The sequence below is a fragment of the Xiphophorus couchianus genome, chromosome 24 (genome assembly GCF_001444195.1).
Source record: "Xiphophorus couchianus chromosome 24, X_couchianus-1.0, whole genome shotgun sequence".
Lineage (NCBI taxonomy): Eukaryota > Metazoa > Chordata > Actinopteri > Cyprinodontiformes > Poeciliidae > Xiphophorus > Xiphophorus couchianus.
The window spans coordinates 1580800-1594551 of record NC_040251.1 but is presented as its reverse complement, the minus strand read 5'-3'; the positions used below and the strand labels follow the sequence as shown (position 1 = coordinate 1594551).

The 13752-nt window shown below is 41.9% G+C and overlaps 1 protein-coding gene across 1 annotated transcript in view; it reads left to right on the top strand.

Moving 5' to 3' along the window:
* LOC114140711 (collagen alpha-1(XXVIII) chain-like) overlaps window positions 1-13752 on the top strand; it is a 42524-nt gene that overhangs the window by 16803 nt on the left and 11969 nt on the right. The window contains exons 15-26 of the mRNA XM_028010838.1: window positions 2634-2702; window positions 3312-3380; window positions 3919-3987; window positions 4275-4343; window positions 5380-5451; window positions 5530-5598; window positions 6367-6438; window positions 6557-6625; window positions 8151-8219; window positions 8473-8541; window positions 8919-8987; window positions 9865-9933. Of these exons, the coding sequence (XP_027866639.1) occupies window positions 2634-2702; window positions 3312-3380; window positions 3919-3987; window positions 4275-4343; window positions 5380-5451; window positions 5530-5598; window positions 6367-6438; window positions 6557-6625; window positions 8151-8219; window positions 8473-8541; window positions 8919-8987; window positions 9865-9933 (834 nt within the window). The remainder of the gene's footprint in view (window positions 1-2633; window positions 2703-3311; window positions 3381-3918; window positions 3988-4274; window positions 4344-5379; window positions 5452-5529; window positions 5599-6366; window positions 6439-6556; window positions 6626-8150; window positions 8220-8472; window positions 8542-8918; window positions 8988-9864; window positions 9934-13752) is intronic.

The following is a 13752-nucleotide window of genomic DNA, read 5'->3' as shown; positions in this document are numbered from 1 at the left end:
CCCCCCGCACGCCCACACACACACACACACACACACACACACACACACACACACACGCACACACACACACCCCCACACACACACACACCCACAAACAAAAAAACACACTGCTGCTTTTGATTAATCTGAGTAAAACTCTTTGAAGTTTGGAAAAATATTCACTTGTTCCACATTTTTGCTAACATGTGCTACACAGATAAACTTGACTTAACTTTCAAATCTTTCAACTCATCATTTTAACAATTTACTTCCATCCCCAAAGTAGCTCACAGTAACCAGCTCAGCACCTGGTTCACTAATAAGTTTGCAGAAAATGATTAATGTAAAACAATATTAAGTCACATCGAGGCTCTTCGTTGTGACAGAAGCGGACATTAAACGAAGCGCGAGTAATCTGCTGAAACGTCTTCCAGCCACGACACGCGTAATTGTTTTTTTTTGTTGTTGTGTTTTGTTCTCCTGCAATATTTACCAAGCAACTCTGAAACACGAGGTAGGCTTCAGGTGAAATCCTTACTTTACCCTCACACCGAACTGTCATCTAATTCATCACCTGGCGCCGTTGTTCTGAAAAGTAACAGTTTCCACCATAAAAACTGGAGAAGGTGTTTCTCCCCGCCGCTAGATCACCCTCAAGGGTCCTCTTTTCTTTTCTGTCTTTCTTTTTTCCTTCTTTGCTCTTTTTTTTTTTTTTTTGCAACAGCACACTTGGTTGTATTCTCACAGATGGCGTTCCCTCTACAGCAGCGTTCCTCACATGACTTGCCCCGACAAGCTCCAGATTCGCAGCAGCATAACCTTTTTTTTTCTTTCCTTCTTTTTTTTTTACACATCATTATCGCTTCTGCTTTGAGCTCCGATCGTGGATTTATGACAATAAATTGAAACTTCCGGAAGCCTACATGCAAATGCGGCGTTGCCCTTCTAATTAACATACATCTTGTTGTGGCTTCGTTTTGTTGTTCCCTGACTTTGGAAAAACCTTGGAAGACTGGTAAAATTTCCTCCAGGTAGAAGATGTGGCACAGGCTCCTTTTTAAAAGTAAATTCAGTTCTCTCTTTCAGGTGGATAGCGCCATTTGATGGAAACCATTAAACCATTTCCTGTGCCGCATTTGTGTGTGAATCATTCACAAATTCTTATTTGTTGAAGCAATCTTGTGTCCAAGTTTTTGTTGTTGTTTTTTTTTTAAACTGATTGACCTTTTCTTGAGTATTCTTTTTTTTAGTTATCCAATGGTTTTATATCAAATAGAAAAGTTTTTGGTAACTCCAGGGGAATACTTTGGTATGCACCCTGGGGGAAGCTGGGAATTGGACCACCACCCTGTGATTTATGGAAAGCCTCTGGAGCTTGACCTTTGTGTTCTCAGTCTACCTCAATAACTGTGCAGTAAATCTGCTTCAACGACAGGGATGTGCTTCAGTTTCTGCTAACCAATTTAAAGGGACAGTATTATGTATTTACTAGGCACAAAGCAGCATTTCATAGAACAATCAAGTATCTATGTTACATTCAGTTGTTATAAAAATGCTATGTATATATCAAATAAGACTTAAAAGAAAGCTTAAGCCTTGAAATTGTGGCTCTGTCTCTTTAAAAACTCCTGCTTTTTCTGAAACATGAAGACATCACAACATTGCTCCTGTATTAACGTTTTTACCAGCGTTGCACTGAGAAGTAACTCGTATAATAAGCTCAGCAGATGTGCTGTTCCACCATTGTTTGCTAATTGCTGCTGGCTAGTCTGAAGGATTTGAGAAGGGGAGTCATGAGGGAGTCCTGCGCTGTGAGGCGGAACCTTGGAGCTTCGTCCTCGAAGGCGGAGCCAAGTCCAACCAGCCTGCGCTTTGAACATTTGAATGGTTGCCACGGGAGATTAAAGATTTCCCAAACGTGTATGAAAGAATCAAGGCAACACTCTGGATATGTTTCTGATGAGGGAATAACATTACAACATGATGTACAGCTAAAAATAAAAATCAATTATACATCATTTGTCACTTTAAGGACACTTTAAGATAATGTGCATCTTCACCTCTAAAAATCTTATGGCTCTTTGTAAATTGAGAAGAATTGCCTTTTTTGTTTTCTACTTTAAAATCACTAGTATTAGTGAACCTGATGTTGCTGAGTTCATCTGTATTACATCTTGACTGAACTGGACTTCTCCATATTGGAATTTATCGGGCTGAATAAAACGGTATTGACCGGAAGTCCTGTGGGTTAGAATTGGACCTGTTTAACTATGTTGCTTGGTGCTTTGCGGTGACTGATAATTGAAATTGTGAATGTCTATGTTTCTTTTTTATTTATGGTCTTCTTTGTTTCAGAAATCATAAACTTTAATCTACAGCTTTTAACCAGAAATATATCATAAATCCTTTACTTGCCCTCTGTACACATTCAAAACGTAGTTCTATACGCTCTATGTGAATATTACATTACAGAGGTTACTGAAGGAAAGCTTTTATGTGTCTGAGTGTAGCTTTTATGAAAGCAACTATCAAAGACTTTTTTTTCTTCCCCCTTTTGCTGATATGTGGCATATGGTCTTGCTTTGCCATTCCTGTGAGCACATCTGATATCTCAAAAAGTCAAAACGCAATAACTTCTCTGTCCGCCTTCACAGGGTGAGCGAGGCATAGAGGGGCCGCGGGGGCCCAGAGGACAGCCGGGCCTAGGAATCAAAGGAGACAAGGTAGAGTACAGAGAGGCCATAAATGAGGCGCCGTGCTGAAAAGACTTCACAAAAGCGGAGAACGCGAGAAAGCTAAAGCCCTGTTGTGAAGGAGGCCAAAAGTTGCCAGAGCCACCGATAAATGCACTGAGCACGGCGTTATATAGGAGGTCACAGTCTACAGGCTATGAATTGAGGTTACAGCTTGAATGGTGTAGGAGGACTGCAGTTTTATGGTTTGGGCTGTTGAATGTGGGAACATTAACACTCTACTGGTGCATTCAGACACCAGTGGAAAGGTAAGGTTTTTATTTGTCGTAGTGCGTTGCAGATACTCACATGTATCAGAATAGCTTACGACTCACAGATGTAGACATGGGTTGGAAGTACTGAACTGATTTGCAAACAGGATTCTAAAGTCACAAGAAATATTTTTTAGCATTTATATGGCATGAAGATATTGGGTGGGGGGAGAGGGCTAAGCCAAACTAGATCTGTATGGAACAAATAAAGTTGGGTGCTTTCCGAACGTTATACATAATGAAAGGTTGAGGCTGAAACTGAAGGGTGATTCACTGACAAACTATGAGCATGTATGGGGTATAATTTTTTTAAACTTCATTCTTATAGGGGGATTTTGGCCCTCCAGGGTTTCCAGGGCCCCTGGGCCTTCCAGGTCTAGGCATCCAAGGAGAAAAGGTATGTAGCTTTAAGCTAAGTGCTATATATGCAACCTCTTTATGAAATTGTTCATTAGGCCTGAAGTTGACCGGATTTGGTTATTTTTTACGTGACACCTGTTTTTCTACTTTGACTTGCCATTACTTATTGCCTTTACCCTTCGTTCCCTATATGTGCCAAATTGCAGTAGAACAGGCGTACCTAATAAAGTGGATGGTCGATGTGTTTCAAAGTAGCAAAAGTCCATGATATGACAATGGTAAATTTATAAAACAATAACACAATAGCATCTTAGCATGACATGGCTCTTTGAAGCTAACTCTGTGGTTAGTTATAGAACACCTAGAATTTAGCTGTATAAGCAAAATCCAAGATTTTATTTGATTGTGAACCCTGCATGATAATTTAAATTTTAGAATTTAAAATTAAATTTTAATTTTATATACACTCAAATTTATTTTAATGTATTATTGAAATAAATGTATTAAATAAATTGCCTATATGTAAATAAATTCATATCGCCTTCATCTTCAATTTCTTTATATCTTCCTTTCAGGGAACAGAGGGCCCCAGGGGGCCACCTGGAATAAGAGGCCCCCCAGGAGAGGGCTTTTCTGGACCCAAGGTTTGTCCTACACATTATTTTTATCAAAATTGAATTTACTTGTCACATCATAAAATATGTGTTAAACCAGCAAAGCTTGTAATAGAGATAAAGAACCTGTGGACTTTTTGGTTTTCCTTTATTGCATTAGTTGATTTAAAATAAGGAGAAGATTAAAAGTAAATTTTCAGGAACAGCTTATTAAAATCTAAGTTAATTGAGTACATTTTAATAAATAATGCAGAGGACGACTGTACCAGTTTTCAGCATTAAGCAGCATTTGAAACAATGAACTTTATCCCACACAGGGAGACCAAGGGCTGCCAGGAGAAGTGGGGGCTCCAGGAGAAAGAGGAGCTGGTGAGCCCGGTGCTAAGGTGTGTCGCTGTTCTTTTTAATTAAAAACCAACATAAATCAATCAGTCTCATTCACACTGGATCAAGACCACTCTGTTCTTCTGGATCTGCTCCATCGTTCCCCTGAATCTAAATGGAACCCTGATTTTGATGTGAAGGCACTCTGAACACCAAATATATATATATATATATATATATATATATATATCCATCCATCCATTTTCTGTTCACCCTTGTCCCTAATGGGGTCGGGAGGGTTGCTGGTGCCCATCTCCAGCTACGTTCCGGGCGAGAGGCGGGGTACGCCCTGGACAGGTCGCCAGTCTGTCGCAGGGCAACACAGAGACATACAGGACAAACAACCATGCACACACACACTCACACCTAGGGAGAATTTAGAGAAACCAATTGACCTGACAGTCATGTTTTTGGACTGTGGGAGGAAGCCGGAGTACCCGGAGAGAACCCACGCATGCACAGGGAGAACATGCAAACTCCATGCAGAAAGACCCCGGCCGGGAATCGAACCCAGGACCTTCTTGCTGCAAGGCAACAGTGCTACCAACTGCGCCACTGTGCAGCCCTATATATATATATATATATATATATATATATATATATATATATATATATATATATATATATATATATATATATATATATATATATATATATATATATATATATATATAAATAATTTTTTTGCTGCTTTCATGGCCATTCTACTACAGTGTTACCAACAAAGGTAGCAGAAATTGATTTGGATATTTCCTACCAATCTGCTGAATTGAAACATGGGAGGTTTCTGCTCCCCCACCATCAGTTTCAGCCTTACTGTGAAGACGAAAGCACCAGTATTTCATCTGCCTCTTAGCAGCCTTACAAAATACAGGAGAGTGTTCTTGTTTTCTGTATCTCCAAAGACCACCCATATTCTGGCTGGTATTTCATTTCATAGTTTGGTCATTGTCTGGTGTGAATGTGGCCTAAGTTTAAAACGGCGTTAACGTCTGCAGCAGTCCAAACACTTTAAATGACCCAGAAACCTTTCTGTAGGGTGAACCAGGATCACCAGGACTGTCAGGTTTGCCTGGACTTCCTGGAGAGGATGGAGCTCCAGGACAAAAGGTAGATTGACGGATTTCCTCTAGAGCTCTATAAGAAGTGAATGGCAAGTTTGTTGAATGTCGGAGTTTGTGGCTCTAGGGTGAACCAGGAGCCGTTGGTCTTAGAGGTCCAGAAGGTTCGCCTGGGATTGGCACTCAGGGAGAAAAGGTAAACAGTTTAAGGTTTTCTTCCTTATATTTTTCAATATGATGTCATTTCTTGATGTGTTTGTCGGTGGACGATTGTTTGCTTATGCCACAACGGACATGGTCCCTAGCAACATATTGGACATGAATGTTTTGGCTTTTTATGGCAATCTAGAGGAATTAAATTAAGATCTTTTTTCCCCTTTATTCATTGTGTACCTTTTAGCATTTTCATATTGACTTTCTTGTTTTTTTTTCCCACTCTGGAACCTTTTTTTCTAAAAGAAAGAAGCCTCGTGCATAAAGTACGCAAGTGGTATGGAGGGTTTCCACCAGAAAACCAGCTGATCCTGGTGGTAGACATGCTAGGGCCGTCCACCAGTGACCCATCGTGTTTTTGTATTAAAAAATGTTAAAAGTTAAAAAAAAATTGGAGGTGCCTGAGCAGGGATCATAATTTGGCCAACAGACACACGTGGTGCGCATCCCCTCACTCCCAGGTCAATGTGCCAAGGATAAACCTAGCTTTATCCATTGTTGTTGTCATTGTTACTGATATATATAAAACCTTATATAAAATAAACAACAGGTAACCTGGTGGGGAAGGCAAATAAAGCCTGGTGGCCCGCCAGGCTTATAATACCTTTTGGGGAAACCCTGGTATTTCTTTTATTACGTCTGACATTTATTACAAAAGGTTATTTTTTTGACCTGTATGTACATTAATAAATGATGAGTATAGGGTTATAATTATCATATAAGCAACCATATTCCTGACATTGTTGCTCAGGGTGACCAAGGCCAAAGAGGAATAAGAGGGTTGACAGGTCCGCCTGGCATTGCTGGACCCTCAGGACCAAAGGTAGGAAACCATTGAGCCGTTATTAGATAAAACCGTCGACAGTCTATGACATGATAAAGACCAATATGCTAATTAAAGGCTGGGATTTAATAATACTGTTGCATGAATCTCTAATCAGGGAGAACCAGGGTCACAGGGACGGCCCGGTTCCGCTGGACCGCCGGGACGTTTCATCACCGGACCCAAGGTATGCGCTTTCAGTTTGAAGAAACAAACATGCAATTCCTGCATATTTTTATTTAGGTGAAAATTATATCCCAGTTTGTTTTCAGTGAAAGCAATTATCACTTGTTTCGCAAAGATGTCATTATAGTTCAAGTGAGGAAAATATGAATTATTCCCTGAAGAAAAACAATCAAGTTCCTGTAGCGTACATAATAGGGAAAGAACTGTGAAATAGTTAAAAAAAAAAAAAAAAGCAAGAAAACTGGGGTGAGGTTCATGATTAGCAAAAACAGTAATAGAAATACTGTGAAAATAAATTCCTGCTTGGTAAGGCTTAGATATTAAATAGAAGTTTTCTGACAGATACATAGAATAATGTCAGCGACTTCTGTTTATTTGCAACCATAATTAAACCTTCCACTTAAAATGCTTTAATCAACAAACTCACTAAGCTAGTAACACCCAACTAAACACCAAAATATGTCAGAATTAAACATTGAATAACTTGTAGAATGATATATAGTAATAACACAGTGAAGTATGAGTGTGGATGCTTCACGCTGCAGTAGGTGTCCTTTACAAAAATGTATTTTTGACATATGATCATCGTCTGGGAATTTGGTAAACAGAAGCAAATTTGTTCTACAGGAAGAAGGGTTTAGTTTGATTTATTTTATTTTTTGTACCCCTCCAGGGGGTCTTTTGTGGGCTCTAGTGTCCCTTAAATGATAGTAGGCTGACAGGAAACGGGGAAGGAGAGGGGGGAAGACATGCGGCAAATATCGTCGGGTCCAGGAGTTGAACTCGAGTTGGAGGCCTTCAGTCGAGGACTGAAGGCCTCCAAATATGAGTCGCGCTAACAACTACGCCACCACGGCACGCCCCTAGTTTGATTTATTTTAAGACTTTTCCCCTAGGTTGATGAGTGTTTTCATTCCAGTTCACTTGAAATACTCCAGAGTGACCACAAGGGGGAGCGAGTGAAGCTTCAGGACTGTGGACACCTGACTCCATCCCTTAAAATCACCAATGGACATTCTGTGTTGTAGAGCTTAATAAAAAAGCTTCTCATACATAGAAATAAGCATTTGGTTGACATGGTTACTCATCAAACTAAACATTTCAGAAACTTTGAAAATTGTAAATATTGAAATTGTAATAAATCTATACGCAACAATCTAACTAATTACTGTTAGGAACATTTATATTCTTTCTTTTTCATCACGACTTTAATTTCCTTTGTTTATTTATTTCAAACATATTCACAATTCAAATACCACGGTACATATTCAATAACTATTTGTTTGAAAAGGAGGTAGGCAGAAAATGAAGCTTATGTAACACCACTCCATTTCTTTTACACATGTCTGACTTTCCATATTATTCTGTATTTAAAGAAAAAAATCCCCAGAAAATAAACAATTTTAACAATTCTTTCACAATAATGAAAGAAGAAAAATTTGGACCTAGTTAAAACAGCTAAGTATGTGTAGTGTGTGTACCTTTGCCAACTTAATCTGAAAAGTTCATGTCTTAAAACGCTGCAGGGCGATCCTGGACCAGGTGGACCTCCTGGTCCAATCGGCGAGACTGGCTTTGGACTGCCTGGCCCAAAGGTAATAAATTTGTTGAACTAAAAATTGAACTAAAATGGAAATAATCACAAAAACAAAAAACTATAGGCTTGGATAAACAAATACATTATGACTCAGTAGCATTTATTTGGAAAATCAATTATGAGCTAGCATTGATGGGAGGTCGATTGAGCTCCACAGGTATAGAACTGGAAGAAGTTAAACATTTTGTTGTAAACCGTTGCATTCAACACAATCCTCTGTATGAAAACTTGAAGTTCTTGTTCTGTTTTAGGGCGATCGAGGTGACTCGGGCCCCGCAGGTCCATTTGGCCCCAAAGGAGACGGCTATCCCGGCCCCATGGTGAATGAACCAAATCAAGCCATTCATCACACATTAAACCCAGTTTTATATGGCCTCTCTCATGTTTTCCACTTTATTTTCATCAGATCCAGCTGTCCATCCATCTGTTAGACGTTTATTAACCAAAAGTTTCAGAAGATGTTCCGTACAACCTGCAGTTAAAGCTCAGAACAGAGACAAAGAAGCGAGATTTATAATCAGGCAAATCCTCATCTAGAAAAAAAAAATCCCCCCCCCAAATACATAGATAGTAGTTGAGATATAATATTTTACTGACTGTTTTGTAGAGATCTAGATTCATCATTATTGTTAGAAGTGTAAACAAAATGAGTATGGGATTGAAAAGCTGGATAACATTCTGTTGATTGGTTGTTTAGGGTCCTCCTGGTCTGCCGGGGCTTCCTGGAGAACCCGGGTCAGAGGGCGTGGGCTTCCCAGGACCAAAGGTGAGAAAATGTCAGAATCAGAGAGAAACCAACAGCCTTCCTTTATGACTCCTGGACCCCAAACAATTCTCATTTAAGAGAGAGAGTAAACTTTTGGAGCCATTGAAATTGAAGGTTCCTCCAGGAAATCTTTATTGTGGCCAGTTTCCACTCTCTGGTTAGCCAATTCCATTTTCTCTTTATAACTGCCTGGTTTCCAAATATCTAAATGTTTGGTCCTCCAGGTGTCTACTACGTTTGTCTCCAAATTAATTAATTTCTTTACAAATCTAACAAACATCCTGTGGCAGAGGAATTTCTTTTGTACTCAGAGTAGTGAATGAAAGGACTAAAGCAGAAAAAAGACCAGCATTCCCCTAAATGCTGCCATCTATTTAAAAAACCCTGTGATGGTGCGTTTCCTGATCAGGAAAACATTGGACTTTTGAGTTTCTGTCCAGGGCAAGTATGGTGGCCAGCCAATGTCGCGCTGCGTCTCCAGTTTTTAGGGAATATGTATAAAATTCCTACTTTCATAAGGATCTTTTTTATTTAAAAAAATCTAAATTGCACTAAATTAGAGTAAAAGAATGAAGATAAACTCTGGTTCATTTCAAAAACCTTCAGATTAAACATACAAATGTACAATTTTAGACTCCCTGCTTTTGCGTTTTGTTCTGTCGTTTTTCAAGATGAGCAGGTTCATGCAGGTTCTGTAATGCCAAAAATACCCCTGAATAAAATGGTATAACACACATAATGTTGCAATATTTCAGTCACAAAATGTTGGTAAAACTGTATTACAGTTGATATACAGACTAAATGTTTTTGCTCTGTACTTGCATTTTCAGTGTCAGTGTTCCTGCTGAGCATCTTGTGTGTTTCACAACTTTTTCAGGGGGACATTGGATTCCGAGGGCCGCCAGGTTTACCCGGACCCCCAGGGGAAGGCGTCCAGGGACCTTTGGTAGATTCACAGCCATTTTGAAATCTTTGTTTTCATCCAAGTGTTGGGTTTCCATTTCTAACTTTCTCCTAACCTTTGAAATTACAAAGTTTGAACTTAAGTCCCGCAACCATGACTTGAAAGCAGGATTTTAGGGTTTGACATTCTCCCAATTTCAACCATGAATCTCAAAATATCTGATTGATAAAATAACATACATATGAAGTTAAATTATACAGTGATTTAAATTTCAGATACAAATTTGAAAAGCTAGGTGTGAGGTTTCTATTTGGCAGTTCTGTTTTCTCTCTTTGTTTCAAACAAGTAACAAGAAAATAATTAACAAAATAAAACTCAGAAAGCAGAGAACAAGATACAAATAGAGATAGAACATGTAAAGAACATATCAGCTCCTGAAAGAGCTGATATGTTCTTTACGCCACCATATCAGCCAATTGATGTTGGTGCGTTAGCATTAGTTTATGCTAAATATCAGGTTGGTGTTAAGGCTAACCTTTTAGTTAAGGGTGTCCACCTCTTCAGTTTACAGATGCTGTCTTTTTCTTTTTTTTTTTTTTGTACCCCTCCAGGGGGTCTTTTGTGGGCTCTAGTGTCCCTTTTACGAAAGTAGGCTGACAGGAATGGGGAAGGAGAGGGGGGAAGACGTGCGACAAATGTCGTCGGGTCCGGGAGTCGAACCCGCGACGGCCTCGTCGAGGACTCAAGGCCTCCAAATATGGGTCGCGCTAACCACTACGCCACCACGGCACGCCCACAGATGTTGTCTTTGACATGTAAGCTGTACGTCCAGCAAAACGTGGTTCCACAAACGAGGGGAGATGTGCCACACTTTCCCGATTTTAACATTTGAAAAACCTTCAATCATTTCCTTCTTTTCCCACAATCATCCTCTGCTTAGGTTATGAAACCTTCAAATTGAAAAAACGTGGAACTATCACAATAAGCCTATGCAAAAAGCCCCATCTAATTCACTTTGTGCATCGTATTTATTAAGGAGCAACACCGCTTCGTCACACGTGCAAACATATCGTCCGCCTGTTCATTTGTTCAGCGTATTTTATATAATCACCCCCACAGCACTATCATGAGAGCAGGGTGTGAATCTCTACAGACACATGTGTGATGAGGAACACTTGTCCTAACAGGCATTGATTGAACAACACCCCGTCTGTCCTCACAGATCCCACTCTTGTCCCCCGTGGGCTTCAGACCGGTGCCTCCGCAGGCCGGAGCGCTTCCACACTCATTTGCAGTGGGCAAGATTTAATTAGGGACTTGGATAAAGTTACCAAAGGCAGAACAAAGTGTGGAAGCACATCATGATGACAGATGTCAGGCATGGTTCATGCTGTCTAAATGATGTTAGGCACCAGTCATGCTGGGAAAGATGGGTTTTTATTTTAAGCTAACTTTAATAGCTATATCTAAGATTCAGATCCTAATGCTGAAATTTCCTTGGAGTTCCCCTGGACTGATGAGATAGAAGTAGATTTCTTTGAAAGGTGTGTCTCCTGTGTCATAACACTAATAAATTATTTGAGAAAGAGGACATCAAGCTAATAGTCAAACAAGATGGTGGTAGTTTATTGATTCCAAAGGGGAAATTGCATATCTTAATAGTCTGGGGTTGCCTTGTACGGTGGCCCAGATGTCTCATGTCAAATACAATTGCCGCAACACAAATAGTAAATCCACAAAGGGAATACAAACGCCACAACAGGAATGTGTCTGTGTGTTGTGGCTTTGGTATTTGTATTTGGGCCACCGTAGCTTTGCTACTTCATGACCTGAATGACTTCCTGTAAGTGATGGAACCATGAATTCTACTCTCTACCAGAAGGTCCAGCAGGAGAATGGCTGTTGTCAGTAACCATAAGCTCAAGAACATTTGGGTTATGCAGCTGGACAATGGCCTGTATGGCGCCAGAGGACCCCAAACGCTTCACTCTACATGCAGTCATTCGCCCATTCACACACACATTCACACGCCGGTGGTGGCAAGCTACTGGTTAATAACCACAGCTGCTCTTGGTCAGTCGGACAGAGGCGAAGCCGCCATGCACCAATGGAACCGGGTTCTCTGACCACCAGCAGCAAGCAAGGTGAGGGAAGTGTCTTGCCCAAGGACACAACAACACTGGTGGACACAACCAATTGCAGAACAAACTGCAATTGGTTGTGCCACCTTCGTCCCAATGATCCAATGCACACCAACACTTTCACTTCCACGTGGTTAAAAACATGACCTTAAAAAGACGGGTTATGTTTCATTATGCAAAGACCAAAATATCTTTACATTGATGTAGAAGACTCATTGCTTTCTATTGTTTTTTGCCACCTGGGATGTCACAACTGTCAGGCTCAGGCACTGATGGACACAGGGACTGAACAGAAAATTACAACCAGGTATTTATTGGGAGGTCGACAAACTCTTAGTCAGACAGGCTAGGGTCAGAACCAGGGAATCAAGTCAGGATCAGGCGGCCCCTGATCTTCGGGCCGGGCAAACAGGGGATCCGAGCCCGCGGGTCCAGAGCCCAGGTCGAAAACGGGTATCCGGTCAGACAGGCCGGGGGGGTCGAAGCCAGGAGGTCCTTTTCCAACAGAGAGGATCAGGGACAGGAGAGGGATCGCTGAGGGAGAGACAGACAGACAGGTTAGATTCTGGGCAGTCAGCTCAAGTCTCAGTAGCAGGTCTGAAGGTGTTACCGCTGAGGGTTTCACAACAATCTGACGCCGTGCAGGGAGAGTTCCGTCCTTATATGGCAGCAGCTGGAGATCAGGAGGATGATGATCAGGTGCGAGTGGTCACTGTACAACAGCAGCTGTGACAGGTCCCCCCCCCCTCAAGGCGCCCCTCAGGACAACCGACGGCCTCCCCGACGATGGTAGAAGTCCCGGACGAGCTGGGGGTCCAGGATAGCAGAACGCGCCACCCAGCTCCGCTCCTCAGGACCATACCCCTCCCAGTCCACCAGGAACTGCAGACCACGCCCCCGACGGCGCACATCCAGGAGACGGCGAACAGTGTAAGCAGGGCCGCCGTCAACAATCCTCGGAGGAGGGGGCGAGGGGACGGGGGGACAAAGGGGACTAGAGACGACAGGTTTAATTCGGGACACGTGGAACGAGGGGTGGATCTTCATAGTTCGAGGCAGGGCAAGGCGAACCGTCACTGGATTGATAATTCTAGTAATGGCGAACGGGCCAATAAAACGAGGTGAGAGTTTCTTACAGTCCGTCTTTAGAGGTATGTCCTTCGTGGACAACCAAACCTCCTGGCCCGGTTGGTAACTGGGGGCGGGAGTCCTGCGACGATTGGCCAGGAGGCAATTGCGTTCGGCTGTCCGGGAGAGGGCCGCACGGGTCCGTCGCCACAAACGATGACACCGGCGGAGGTGATGCTGCACAGATGGTACTGAGAGTTCCGTTTCCTGAGAGGGAAACAGAGATGGCTGATAACCCAAGGACACCTCAAATGGGGACATACCTGTGGCTGTACTGGTCAGGGAGTTGTGGGAGTACTCCACCCAAGGTAGAAACCGAGACCAAGAGGCAGGATCACTACCGACAATACAGCGCAGGGCTGCCTCCAATTCCTGGTTAACCCTCTCTGTCTGGCCATTTGTTTGTGGGTGGAACCCCGATGAAAGACTCGCCGTGGCTCCTAAGGCTCAACAAAAGGCATGCCAGACCCTGGATGTGAATTGAGGCCCCCGGTCAGTAACAATGTCCATAGGTATGCCATGAAGTCGAACCACATGGCACACCAGGAGATTGGCCGTTTCCATGGCAGAGGGCAACTTGGGTAGTGCTACA